Below are 15,185 nucleotides of genomic sequence, written 5' to 3' on the forward strand. Positions count from 1 at the left end.
ACAATCAAGGTTGCAAATTCTCATTTCAGCTAAATCAATGTTTTTTTTTTTTAAATTATGAAATTATTAGATGCCATGATCATATTTTGAATTGGTATGATACAAGAAGAGGTTGCAAAGAATGTGTTTGACATATTAAACCTGTTTATTTCACTTTATGAGAGTCACAATCAGCGATTTTTCACACACTCACTCACTCACTCACTCAATCACTCACTCACTCACTCACTCAGCGATCAGAAAATCGCTGATTGTGACTCATAGAAAGCAAAATTGACAGGTTTTATGTTTCAAACGCATACTTTGTAACCTCTTCTTGTAAGTTACAAGTAAAACATGCCATCATACCATCTTTTGGTTTTATTATTCCGAAAAACATTATTTTAGCTGAAATGAGTATTTGCAACCTTGATTACAATTGACCGATAGCTGTCCTAGGGTAGGACTAATGTGTCCTAACCAATGCTTGGTAGTCGTAAGAAAAAGAGATTCATTTTGAGTACATCGGTCCATTTGTAGCACAGGTAGCATATTTTACATAAGGGAGAAATGTGTACTGTGTGTGAATGCGATAAACGAATGTGAGACAGAGAAAAAAATGAAACTATTTTTTTTTTCTTTATAAAGTTACCCCATCCTTCCTATTTTCTGTTGTGATTATGTGTTCTCATAGAGCAGTAACTACAACTATTTTTACCATGTTCAATAGAAACTGAGATATTGCAGACTTTACGTTGGAATATTTGTGGTAATGTTTAGCCCAATTATTTGAGAACAAGGAAGAAACTCAGCCTTGAACAAACATTCGTGCTGAATATGGCAGATTTGCATAAAAATAATGCAGAATATGCAATGTTTCACCGCATGAACAGATTATGTATTGTGGCCGTCGGAAGGTTTTTTAAATGATTTTGTTATTTGCACCATATCAAAATTATTTTAAAAGCCTCTAATTGACTTACATTTTTCCAAGAGAATATCTTTTTTTTTTTCAAGGACTTGGATTGAAGTTTGTTTTAATAAATTAAAAAAAAATGTCAAACGTTTTAACATCATTCCTCCACAACTCGTCCTTGGATACAATTTCGGTAAAATCAATAGATTTTGAGATACGTAATATCAAACATAGGACCCATGAAAATACATACGCCCTTTTAAAATATGACTCATGAGTCAAACTGGTTTAAATAGCTTCTTTTACCTTTTAAAACTATTTTTCTATAGTTTTTGAGGGTTTGTCGGTTTCTCAAGCTCAGAAGTGCTACCTTTGCTGGTTCAACGTCCTTCGAGCAGACTACATTTGCTGCACAACTAGCTTGGTTCGTAGCTCCTTGTCTCTAGTTTTTGAGCACCACACTTCCTAGTTGTTGCTTCATACGTACAGATAAAACTACACACTTAGAAATAACTAATTTTACACGCGACTGAATCCATCATTGACATAAAAGAAGAGACGTAAACAAACATGTCATGTAATATTAAGTGCTCCGAGACTGAAAAGTTCGTTGCTCGACGAAAATTACATTTGATTGAGCTATATTTTGCGTCTGTTACGACTCAACTTTATGTCAAAATTGACGCTCGTATATGTCACTCTTAGAGCACCTAAATTTACATGATTTTTTCTAAAGGGTGTCCACGATGAAATTGCCACACTATGAAATTGCTCTAACTTTTTAACCGTTGGGTAGAATGTAATGAAAATTTGGGTGGATTTAGTTCATAGTGCATTATTTACATCCTGCAAGTTTTAAAGTCCTGTGATCAAAACTCGCGGAAATGGAGTCGAAAGAACAGCTCGTGCGTGATAAAATCTTGCGCATTCATCACGAGAACAAGGATCTCTCGCATCGTTCCATCGCTAAAACGTTAGGAATCGCGAATTCCACGGTGTCGCGAGTGATTAAGCGGTTCGAGGAACGGTTGACCACCGATCGGAAGCCCAGAAGTGAAGGAAAAAGTATTCCGTACAACACCAAAAATCACAACCGCGTAGTTGGGGCCTTCAACCGAAATCCGAACGCCTCCGTTAGGGATGTGGCTAAGAAGCTGCACCTAAGCCGAAGTTTTGTCCAGAAGGCCAAAACTAAGGCTGGGCTTCGAACGTTCAAGGTACAAAAGGCCCCTAATCGCGACGAGAAGCAGAACAAGTCCGCCAAAACCCGTGCCAGGAAGTTGTACCTCAACATGCTGACGAAAGTTGAATGCTGCATCATGGACGACGAAACATATGTGAAGGCCGACTTCAAACAGATCCCCGGCAACCTGTTTTTCACGGCCAAGGATAAGTTCAGCGTTCCGGAGCATGACTCAGAAGATGTCCAAATTTGCGAAGAAATTCCTGGTTTGGCAAGCCATCTGCATGTGCGGGAAGCGGAGTGCACCTTTCGTGACCCAGGACACGATGAACGGACAGGTGTACATAAAAGAGTGCCTCCAGAAGCGGCTGCTTCCTCTCCTGAAGGCCCACAACGTCCCAACAATCTTCTGGCCGGATTTGGCCTCATGCCACTACTCCAAGGACGTGCTGAAGTGGTATGCGGACAATAAGGTCAATTTCGTGCCGAAAATGTTCAACCCTCCCAACACTCCGGAGCTCCGCCCCATCGAGAAGTACTGGGCGATTATGAAGCAGCACCTTCTTAAACGACCTAAGGTAGTGAAGACAGTTGAGGAACTGAAGAAAGTATGGGTTTACATGCAAAAAACGGTTGATTCACAGGTTGTGCAGAATCTTATGGCCGGGGTTAAGGCCAAGGTGCGGGCATTTGCGTATGGACTGTAAATAAAATACGAGTAAAATGGTAAAATGAAGTTTAATAGTTATTTCTCAATCCCTGAAAATTTGATGGCAATCGGATGAAAACTCGAATTTTGCGAATCAATTTTGTGTGTGGCAATTTCATCGTGGACACCCTTTAAGTGTGTATTTTGTAAATTTTAACAGGTTTTTAAATATAAAATTACACGTTTAACTATCTAAAATTTATTGAATTAAAGCTGAAATTTACACGTTTATATCGTGGTTCGTTGAAAATTGAACATTTGACATCGATGTTAAAACACACATGCATGATAAATTCAATGCAAATGAACGTATTATTAAATACTTTCATGTAAAATTGATGTTTTTTTTTGCTGCAATAAAATACATTAATGTGTCAAACGTAAATTTACAAAGCTATTGCTGTGTGATCTAACCACCTGTGCATTTCTACGGCTTGTACCGGCCGGATTAAAGACAAACACCATTTTTGCGGGATTGTTCTCCGGAATTCTCACATCGTGTCCCGTTGTGAATACTGAGTGTGTCATAAAGTTGCTCTAGCTCGTGGTGCATTCTTCTCCCTACGCCGGTTTCATATAGGGTAAGTGCACCAGTGTTGGCCATAGTTTCCTATTTTGGCAATACCTCAGAAAAACGATTGAATCACAATCTTCGTGAGTTTTGTGGCCGATATGAATGATTTGAATTAACAATCTTAACAGAACTCAAGACCTTAAACTTATAATAAAAAAAAACGTTAAATATCGTCAGATCAGGGCCAAAATAGGTGCGTTTCCCCAACTCCGCCAAAGATGGTCCAAAGTACGCGATAAGTAAGTTATCATGAAATTTCAAAAATCCGTAGGTTATTTCCCAGAATTGGGTTGTTTAACTTACGAAAAATATAACGATTTTTATGCATCATCTGATAGATCTTCGTTTTCTGAGCACAACGATATTTTTATCGATCCCGTAGACATTCATCTCGATTTTGAAATTAAGATTTAAATGTTTGATCGTTGACACTAAATCTATTCGTTGACAGCTCGCTCGTATACAAAGTCCCACAAAGAGGCGTTAAGATGGCGATTTTTGATAATGTAATCGTACTTATTTAAAAAAAGTTCCAATGTAAAATGATGAAATTTTGGATTTCGGTTCCATTTTTAATGCAGATAACGAATATGTGTTTCTCAATACCCCTAAACAACCCAATTTTGTAAAAGGATGTCAGAGCATTGCTTCGAAATTAAAATTCTTTTTAATTAACTTCAAATTTCTCATCTTAATTTAACTGAATATTCTTTAAATTCAGAGTTGGTTGGAAATGCTATCTGACATGAAGCTTTAGAGTGATAATTTATTAGCTAGAGTATGGTTTTAGAAGAAGATGGGTAGAGTGTTCCGTCAGAGTACGGCAGTTGAAAATCAGCGAAGGGCCATTAATGCGACAGTACAAGTCAAACGCACACTTTTTTCACATCGTACGGGTTAGGCATCTTTTTGGCTGTTTTGGCGTTTCAAGCCATTTTGGAGTTTTTTAAATCATTATGACCTTAGAACCAGTGCTGTTTATTTTCATATCATTCGATTGAAGATGAACCAATACAACCATTCAATCAATTCTGTGAAAACGAATTCCCACATGACCATAATTTGAAGAGCCCCTTTCTCATTCGAAGCTCATCGTCACTGTCAATTGTGTCACTCACTATCATTTGATATACGACAATGGAGTATAGAAGAAACCCAGCAAAATAGTCCCGAACAGACAAGTCGACCCGATGTCGGATCAACGTAAGGTACTGTAAGGTCGATATCGACCCAATGTCGTGTTGTTGTCGGGTAAATTTTGGGTTTATGTCGGGCCAATGTCGGGTCAACATCGAGGAAAAATATACACGATAATTTTTTGTTGTTGTAATTTTGAGTAAAAATTCCTTCGCCTTCGGAACCAATTGACTGTTTTCGGCAACGGAAATTTAAACGTTAATTTTGCTATATTTTCTCACCAAAACACTTCGCTGGATGTATTTAAACGATTCCTTAGTCTTTCAGCTTCATTTTGATTACATGTTTACGACTGAGCAAACCTGTTATGTCAGGTCTTTCTTCAAATGAAATATACGCACTTTATAATACGGCTGATTTCGAGATGCCGATAATGACCGCTGGTTAACATGCAGTTCAAATGGAAAGGTTTCCGAAGAAAAAGAGGCTGCTGAGAATAGTCACACTCACCTGAGAAGTATCGAGCGTTGTAAAAACGCTTTCAATCCGTTTTGGACAATTCTGTCAATTGGAATAGATAAAATAGCAAGCAGCAGATAAATGAAAATAAACAAACACGTCATATGTGTGAGTGACGCTGAGAAATTGCGCGTGCTTAGATTGACGAGAATACGTAAATTCCCTTATCTCGAAATGTCCTTGTTCAATTTTTGATTTTTTTAGAGTGCTCATAAGTAGCGAATCTAAACACATAAAGCAACCAACGATACAGACAAAACTGTTGCTACGACTACCATGACAACCTCGCTCTGTAACATAGCTCGATCGGAGTGGTAGAAGTATAATGATATATTACTTTATACATGCAAACTGAAAACAAAATTTGATATCCATTTTTCCTGTTTATATCAAAACTAGTATTAAATTTGATGTTATGCTAAGGCAATGAAAACAAACCCGCAACAACAAATTTCTGAAGAGCAAATGTACAGCAAAATGAAAACAAAATCCTAATACCTATATCAAATTTCAATTGTGTAAACTGAAATCAAATTATGATTTCAGTTTGATGTTGATATCTAAACTTGATTTCAATTTGCTGTCATTTTGATGCTGGGCACTCATCACAAAAAGGTCGCAATAAGATCGACCAAGCAAACTGCAGATGGTGAACAAAGCACACTGAACAATAACTGCTATCACGTGATACGCATCGAAATCAGCAACAGTTGAGAAAGGCAGTAGTACAAGCGAACAGACCACGATATTTCAAGGATGTTCAAGACATTGTATTGTCATATTTTTTAAACTTTGGAAAACATCTCCAAATACTTTGAGGTGCACCATGTGTTCGGAGCCTTGTATGTCATTTTGTTGGGTGCAACATACACATTTTATTCCATTTCAAACCAGACATTTATTAACAAGCTAAATGCAATAAGTGGCTGTCGACAAACCATGGTGACAGTTTATGATCCCTCTTTCATCCTGCTTCAACAATCACCCATACAAATATTTAAAAACAAATATATAAACCATGCGGTTCTCCCACCTCCATAAACTGTCCCCGTGATGGAATATCACATTTATGCACTCAGTAACTTAAGTAAAGTGAAGATATGTGTGTTTACATGACTGAGCGTCTTCTCGTAAGGGACATCCACAAATGACGCAGCATATTTTTGACCGATTTTAGACCCCACCCTTCCCCTTGTAGCGTATTTTGCTATACCTAATACTTGTCCGGTCACAACTTCTGAAACCCCCCTTCCCTCGCCTTAAATGCTACGTCATTTATGCATGGTTCCCCAAGCGTTTTTTTAATATGCTATCATCCACGCCAACAAAAGTGAAATAGTATAAAAGTATATGGATATTACTTAATAGCTTAGAATTTCAGCCACGTTACTAGAATGCTCAACCAAAAACAACAAGAATAGCCCCATTTACAGTCACTCAGCACATCGCCGCACGCAAAAATTACAAAGTATTACTTTCTTGCCAGTTCATTTGCTTCATCGCTAGATAAACCATTTTATAATAGATATGATTTCGCTTGCAATGTACGCTAACTGAAGCATTGTTTCCGCACCCACCTTTTACAGCTCATCGCCGGATTCATTGTCCGCGGATCGCAGCGACAAGTCCAGTGGTACAGCCGCATCACCGGTGGCTCTTTACAAGCTTGTCATACCGTTGCTACGGTGTGAAGTAACCGACATCCGTGATGCTGCTGTAAACGCGCTTGGAATGATCAACCATGATGCCCTGAAGTAAGTTGATTAAGTTGTTAGACACTACGGTCAAAGCTAATTCGCAGTTTTCATAAACCTACGCAGAGATTTGATGGAGGAGCTGGTGGTGTACATTCGCGAGGCAATTGACCGCAAGCAAGAGAACATGCGTCGTCGACGGCGTCGTGACGCTCTACGTCTTCAGTTGGTCAGAGTGTTGGAGAAAATTGTCGAAAATGGCACTTTCGGTATTAGTCCTTTCGTTCTGGAACGGGAAAGCATGTCGCTTCATCCGACGTTCGTCGAGTACATCGATGGCGCACGGCTGTACCTGGAGGCAGAAACGGATAAGGATAATAGCAGCATGCGTGAAGTGAAAACTCATTTCTGTGATTTCATTCGGAAGATGATTAAAAACTTTTCGCTGGAGTCATGCGCCACGTTACTTTCGCGTGAGTTGAAGCGGAATTTAGTTAATTTATTCACTTCTTGGAGTGGTTCATATTCAATACCATTTGGTAACACAACCGGAACAAGTCATCAAGCAGTTAACAGCAGCACTATCAGCAACATTTCTGTTGACGAGGAAAAGTTGCAGTACAGTGCCTTACTGGTAAGTCTATAGAAAATCGGATTGGTAACATTAATTAAACCGTTTTCAGCCATGCATTAATTGTTCTTTTCGCGCCATAGTTAGATTTTCAAATCCTATTAAACTTTTTGTGAACTAATTAAGAAGATAGTAGTCTGTCATTTATTACACTGGCCGGGTTGTGGATTTCGTTTAGACGGAAAATCTGTTTCTCATTCACTACACTTTATCGCAATTTACCGATACGAATCCTTAATTCATTTTGCGCTCACGGATTTACCGGCTTTTACAGATTAAACGAGATAAAATCTTTTATTAATCACGTTCGCTGACATTTATTGCCTTCGTTCTGATCTGAATCTATCGTTCTCTATTTGCTATTTCGTCAATTCCCTAGGCAACTTCCGCTTTGCTTTGCTGTGGCCCCTGTTTCGACCCGAGCCTGCTGGCTGAGGATGGTGCGATTTACAACTGGCTTGATATGCTGATGGAATCTAAGGATGAGAAGGTGAGTGTTTGGCTGGAATATTTCGTATTAATCTCCAATATAGCACCCCTGTGCCGAATGATGTAAGATGGAAATAAATTCGTCATGAAGTTAATCATGGACTCGGCTATCTATCAAGCAAAACTGTTGGTCTTCTCTGTTGATGAATGGAAGGGATATTTTGATTACGTAGCAGATGATACTCATTTGCTAGAAGTATCTCATCAATGTGAAACGAGTAGGTTCAACGAAGTGCGGGTTTCCGTTGCGTTTATATTTCGACGAATGTGGTTGAACTTGATGACAAACAATTTGAGCAGAATTCACTTGGCAATAAGGCGTAACATGACAGAAGCGAAGCGAGGTCGTATGCTAGCGAAATGATTTTGGATCTCACTCAAGAATACGATTGTTCCAGCTGGTGCAAAATGATGTAACCTAGAGTTTGTGCATAACATATTACACAGATTCTAATGTCACCAAGAATGATGACATATAGCTAGCATAGATGGGTGCTGAACTGACTAGTTATAGTTATTACATGCGCTGGCATATTGGAGGAACAGGAAAGGGAATGTGAGGAAAAGAATAGAAAGGTGTGCTATGTTTTTATGAATGGTATTTCTCTTGACAACTTTACAAGATCTCGGCCCTTATTGTGTCAACTTTTCACGCACGGTGAAGTGCCCGGGAATCACTTCACCATGGTTGTCAACTTGTCACTTCACTTCGTTTTCACCGGGCCCTCATTTGGATTCAAACTGCATCGACGGCATCATCTGGTGATTTTCCTTTCCAATTTTTTTTTTCATTTTGGCGATCTTTCAAGGATAGACAATTCCAAGAAAACGACGTACATTACGTATATTGGTTCAGAACCCCGAAAGAAGATAAATAATCGGCCATTCATTTGCAAATGAAGACGGATCTGAATCACCGTGGCAAGGCCATAGGAAAATATCGTGTCCGTGAAGGTGGTTCTCAAGCGAATAAAGACGGATCTAAAATATCATCTCTTTGCCGTAGCTAAGGTGACGATACACATACCGATTACCTGTTCCAGTTGTAGATAGTACAAGAGTGAGATATACAATTTAGAAAACTATTAGTACGTGTGCCGGCGCCGGTGGTGTAGTGGTAAGCGTGACTGCTTTCTAACACCCCAATGGGTCTGGGTTCAATCCCAGTCGAGGTCGGTGGGATTTTTCTGAGGCATAACAATCTCTGGTCACGTCTTCCTTCGGAAGGGAAGTAAAGCCGTTGGTCCCGGCCCATGTGTGTTGTTGAATGGGTGCGATATCCTACGCAGGTGTGGAAACTGCCTTCCTGCACATTCGATTGCCGTCAATGGATGGCAATCGATGTCCGTCGGTGATTGGCACTAGATTGCGGAACAGAGACCGACGTTAAATAAAAGAAAGAAAAAAAATAGTACGTTTGACCAATGTGCTACACTTATGTAACCATCGACAAAGTTCTGGATCAGATCGAAGAGTACTAAATAAAGCTGAGAAAGTGGATGCCGTTTTCAGATTTCAGATTTATTTAAAAAATGTGTTCAGTAATAGAATTATAAATTTAGATTAAGTTGCAGTTCGAACGAATACATTGAAGACGAAGGAATAATAAATAATAATAATCTACCAATTAATAAGCTTATTTACTTATTAATACGAAAGCTACACAAGTCAGCTAGCTAAGCCAATCTGCTAGGTTGTAAGACTGAACAAGCCTTTTGAGCTTCTCGTCGTTTTAGGTGTTTTTGACTCTGTTTGCAGTGTCCACAGAATTTCAGAGCAGGATAATATAACTAATGAATACCTCATTCTGTTCCTGGTACCCAAATTTGGTGTTGATATGCCTGACATAAGAGGTAAAATACCAAAGAATAATACCAAAAACAATACTTCACAAATAACAAAAAATGATATTTGGATAAGAAAAGAATACCTATGTGGTATTGTTTTGGTATTGTTTAATAATAATGTGGTATTGGAATTATATTGAGGGAACATTTTTTGGTATTATTCTTTGGTACTTTACCTCTTATAATACCAATTTAAAGTGTATAAATATGTAAGTATAAATATGTAAGTAAACATTGTAATAATCATTGTATGTAGTCTACACTGGCTTGACGAAATGGAAAGTATCGAGCTATTCGTTCCTGCGCGGGTATTACATTTTTCCCCTCGAGTTGCAACTGTCTTAATTTTTAATAGACCTTTCTTCAAAAGTACTTTCCACTTATTGTGCCACTCCAAGATATAATTGTAGGTCCTTTGAACACATTAAGAAAATATTACCGAACTCGGTTTGATTTCAACCGAGTTTTTATCTGTTGAACTCTCGGTAGTCTGTTCGGTTCAAAGAGGAATAACCGAGCTGTCGTTAGTTATTTTTACTACCCACAATCTGTCAAAGTTACCGAAAATCTCGGTTGATGAAATTGATGATGAAATTTAAGCAGAAATAACCGAACATCGGTTTACTCAAGAATTACCGAACGCTGTCAAACAAACCGACCCATCTGTTGTATTTACGGAATTCGGTTCTCTTGGCAGCGCTCGGTTTTCACTTCAAATCCTGCTTTAAATTTTGAAATAAAACCAGTTTTGTCAAAGAAATGTATGGAATATATTTATTTAATTTGTTTTGACGAATAAAAACTTCCGTAACGCGAGTTACAGCGTGGAAAAGTACAGTCAAAAAAACATCACTGACTTTGAAGTCATTCTTATTCAAATGGGTTTTAAAATGCCTTTGCAAGCCAGAGACATAACCTTGTATATTTTCACGGCAGGAGAAACAAACTATAGTACAAGATGCCTGCAAATAAACTCGTACCGTTATTTTCAAATACTTACAAAAGATTTCAATCAAACGTGCATCCTCCTGTTGCAGCTGCTCCAGAACTTTTTCCATTTTTACTAAAGTTTTGCACACGTCACGCGAGAAAAAAAGGGCTGCCTACTTTTAGACTCAGCTTAGAGAACCGAGTTTTCGGTAAAAATTTCGTTTAAGCGTTTGACGTTCAACATGTTTTAGCAAATATTCGGTTCAGTTTACCTAGTTAGTGATGCATTAGCGTACTTTTAAGTTCAGTCTTCATTGCCATCTGACAAATTTATACTATTTTACCGAAATTAGGGTCTGATTCGATAAATACGCCTGAAAAAATGTTTTTAAACCATTTATTCGGTTTCTCGTTGGTAACCGAAGAGGTTCGGCAGAAAATTAAACCGAGTTTGGTATTATTTTCTAAGTGTGTAGTTTAGTTATTGTAATAACTGACGGATACTAAACGCTGTCATGCTGATCAATACCAAGTTTTGGTATTAGGTCTAAATTAGATATTTGTTTCCTGCTCGGGTTGTTGTCTAAAAACTGAAAGATCACGTTTAGTTATTTTGGTATTTATTTGATATTTTACCAAATATTTCGATAACTGAGTAATAACAAAACAAGGTGTTATATCACAAGCATATAAAAATAAGACATTAAGATATTCATATGTTATCGGTTAGTTATCGGTTTTATCTCGGGTACCTAAGCCTCTAATTTCGCGAAGTTTTGAGAATTCCCAATTTGTAATATGATGTAGATATTTCAAATCGACCTGAATATGTAAATAGGCAGAGGATTTAGGGGCAAATGTGCCACCCTAAGTATTGTTCGTTCTATGTGTTCCATATCATGGATTTTATAGTAGTTTGTACACCGAACTGCAAGTTTATGATATTGTCTTGATGTACCAAGACCTTTCAAAACCTCTTGTCTTATCTGCCTGTTGAATATGCTACGGGGCAAGGATGTCCACCTTAAGCGACAAAATGGCCATGCGTCTGAAGTGGAGTGAAATCGATTAAAACTTGTTTATTAACCCTTTGTCTATACCTCTAAAATAAAGCCAGTTCATTTTGAAAATCCTGCAAAACGAGTGTTAAATAAAATTCGGAATATGTCTCAACTAAGAGGCAGGTACATCAAAAAGACTTTAGCATGCAAAAATGTCATAGAAAAAATCGTTTTGATGAATAATCAAAATTTCTAAAATTACCTGAGGTCATATTGACCCCAAGATACAGGCAAAGGGCTAACAATAACTTGATACATGCACTTGTAGGACAAAAACGAAGGACAATAGGTGGAATAGACAAAAGGTCTGTCCATTCGATCGATGCGTCCTTTTTTTCCAATTTGACCTTTTATCATTTTCGACCTTTTGTCCCATTAAATTTAATTCAACCTTATGTCGACTCGACTTTTCGTCCCATTTGACTATTTGTATATTTCGACTTTTTGTTCATTCAACCTCTTGTCCTATTCGATCTTTTGTTCCATTCGATCTTTTGTCTCCATTATTTTATGTCGACCTTTTGTCTATTCGACCTTATTTCCTAAGACTTTTGTCCTTCGACCATGTCATAGATTCGACTAGACTAACTTCAGCAAGTTTCATAGAAGATAAGAGAACTTTGTAGAACTTCATGAAACATGGTTGAACATTTGCGAGCTTTAGAGAATATAAGTGAATTTTGTTGATGAAACTCTGGGATTTCTCTTCAATTTTATTAGAGTTTTTAAAACTTTAAGGATTTTGTTCATCGTACATCGTCGAAATTCAGGCGATTTAATATAAATTCGTGGAACTTCGTAGAGCTTCAGAGGATTTTTTAGGAATTCAGGGGGCTTTGTAAAAATTCGGGAATGCATTGTAGAATTGGGAACGTTGATCAAGTCTGAGAAACTTCGTTTCGCAGAAAGTCTACAACATTCTAAAAAGTTCAGATAACTGTGACCAGTGAACCGAGAAAAAGGCGGGAATTCGAAGTCACTTGAAAAAAAAAACCGGAAAACCCGTGAATTTCGATGACCAATTAGGAAAAAGTATACTGTGTCCTTTTTTCGAAAAAAAATAAAAAAGCTGATCTTTGACAAAATTTCAAGACTCTTAGACTACTTATATTTTCAGAATAAAGTAATTTAGAAGAAACATTGCATTCTTGACGTGATTTTAAAATGAGTTCGACCAAAGTATTTCAGAGAAATTTTTTAAGAAAGAACTTCAAGTCAATTGTGAGACTTCAGAGTAAATTTTTTATGAAGCTCTGTGGAAAATTATATTGCTTTTGTGAAGAGGATTCTAGGATCCGAGAAAAAATAAAGGAAATTGAAATTTTAGGATTCAGTTTTAAGGGAATTATGAGCATAATTACAAGGGCATTCCGAAAAGAGCTTTTAGAAAATTTTAAGGAGAATTTCAAGTAAATTTTCAGAAGAATTTAGAGGACATCTCCAAAATTATTCGGAACAAGATTTAAATTCTGAGGTGAATTATATGAGAGTTCTAAGGAAAATTCAAGCGAATTATAAAAAAGGAAAGATACCGATATGATCCCTATTCAATCACTTTCTTTCTCGCATTTAAACACGTACTCAATGGTAACTATCAACTGTACTGCCCATAAAAGCATATCAGTCCCATCTGAAAAAAGCAAGCCAAGAAAAATTCTGTTATTTTTTGTTTTTTTCAGATGTTTTTCCCGAGCATCAACAAATATCTCGATACCTTAAATTGGTATGCTGAGCCTGACATAAAAGGTAAAATACCAAAAAATAATTTCAAAAAAATGTTCCATTCCAATACCAAATTATAATAATGCAATACCAAAACAATACGACACAGGTATTCTTTTGGTATCCAAATATCAATTGATATTGATATTTACAAAGTATTTTGCATGTAATTTTTTGGTATTATACTTTGGTATTTTACCTCTTACGTCATGCTGATCAACACCAAATTTTGGTATCAGGACAGAATTAGGTATTTATTAGTTATTTTCTCTTGCTTGGTACGACAAAACAATATAGTGGTTCTCAGAATTTCGTAAAAATTTGTAGTTGTGTTCCTTATCGCAAAATATGAAGCCTGTATTTGTTTTTATTTTTTTCAGGGTGACCATTTGTATGTTAGGGTAGTCCGAAAAATCAATTTGTTTCAAAAATGACTTTTTCGAACAAATCATAATTTTGAACCACTGATTTCAAAGATCAAAATTTCAAATGAAAAGTTATTAAAAATACTATTTAGATAAAAGCATTTTAAAAAAAAATGGCTTTAGTGTTGAAAAACATTTACTGTATTTGTTTTTTTTTTATGGTTTTCATAGTTTCTAGACAGAAGGCGCATTTATGTTTTTATGCTTCCTTGATAATTTAAGTTTTTTTACACAACGTATCAAGAAAATCAGCAAAGCGTTTTTTTTTTCGTTTTTCAGTTTATTTTTTGATGTTATCAAGTTTTGGGTTTTCGATCAATGCTCCTATATGACTAGGCTTCTTTTTAAACAAAATCGATTTTTGAACCACCTTAACCATTTCCAAATGGAAAAATAAAAAAAAAAAACGGTCTAATCTTTTGCGATAAGGAACAAAACTACCAAGTTTTACGAAATTCTGAGAACCAGTATATCGTTTTGCTATGTACTATCTGGAAAAATTTGCTATAAGTCCCATCTGGAAAAATAGCAAGCCGAGAAAAACGCTGTGGAAAACTTATTTTTTCACATGCTATATGGATGGGACAAACTTGTTTTGGTATTTTTGACGATATTTTCTGAACAAAACATGTACATTTTAGTGCACGATTTAAAATGCTGGTAGTTCACAATCGATTCTAATAGATAAATAAGACAACAAAAATCCATATAGGACTGTTATGCTTTTATGGGCAGTATATTTAAACAAAAAAACCACTACACTGCCTATAATCGCATATCAGTCCCAGTTTGAGATATCAACGCTATCCACTATCAATTGGCATCTACTTTCATATTATGTGATAAAACTATGAACTTTGATCATGAAAAATGTGAAAACAACATCAAGTCAGTTTGTCCCATCAAGCAAAATAATCGCATTTTAATCCCATCCTGATATGCTCCTCCTGTCCATAGTTCAAATTAAAGTTCTGCTTTTCGAATTGCCATATTTTTCGCTGAACAAAATATTAAAACTTCATTGCAACAGATTTTAACTTGAAAAATATCAATAAATTTACTATGATTTTCCAAATATTTACAAGGAAAATTCACTTCGTAACTTCGACTGCCATTTTCTCAATGCCTAATGCCTTCCATGTGGGACTGATATGCGATGATAGGCAGTACATACACATATTTACAGTCAATTTACATATCATACATAACATAAATGGAGGTCTAACTGGCACTGAAGATGGGCTAATTAACTGCCTAAATTGTCGCTGCCTTCGGATGCTGGGATGGTTGAGAGTGAGAGAATTCTGTTTCTCCCATCGCTCCTGTTGCCGATTGATGATGACCGTTGATCGGTGATCTTCTCCTGTTT

The 15,185-nt window shown here is 36.8% G+C and overlaps 1 protein-coding gene across 4 annotated transcripts in view; it reads left to right on the forward strand.

Moving 5' to 3' along the window:
- Positions 1 to 15,185, forward strand: part of fry (Protein furry) — a 227,533-nt gene that overhangs the window by 66,500 nt on the left and 145,848 nt on the right. For all 4 annotated transcript variants that reach the window (XM_065231242.1, XM_065231265.1, XM_065231249.1 and 1 more), the window contains 3 exons: positions 6,604 to 6,771; positions 6,838 to 7,345; positions 7,722 to 7,832. In XM_065231242.1, coding sequence (XP_065087314.1) covers positions 6,604 to 6,771; positions 6,838 to 7,345; positions 7,722 to 7,832 — 787 coding nt within the window. The remainder of the gene's footprint in view (positions 1 to 6,603; positions 6,772 to 6,837; positions 7,346 to 7,721; positions 7,833 to 15,185) is intronic.

Source organism: Ochlerotatus camptorhynchus, unplaced genomic scaffold (assembly GCF_037179485.1).
Source record: "Ochlerotatus camptorhynchus isolate MF236.1 unplaced genomic scaffold, CSIRO-AGI_Acam_v1.1 ptg000033l, whole genome shotgun sequence".
Taxonomy (NCBI): domain Eukaryota; kingdom Metazoa; phylum Arthropoda; class Insecta; order Diptera; family Culicidae; genus Ochlerotatus; species Ochlerotatus camptorhynchus.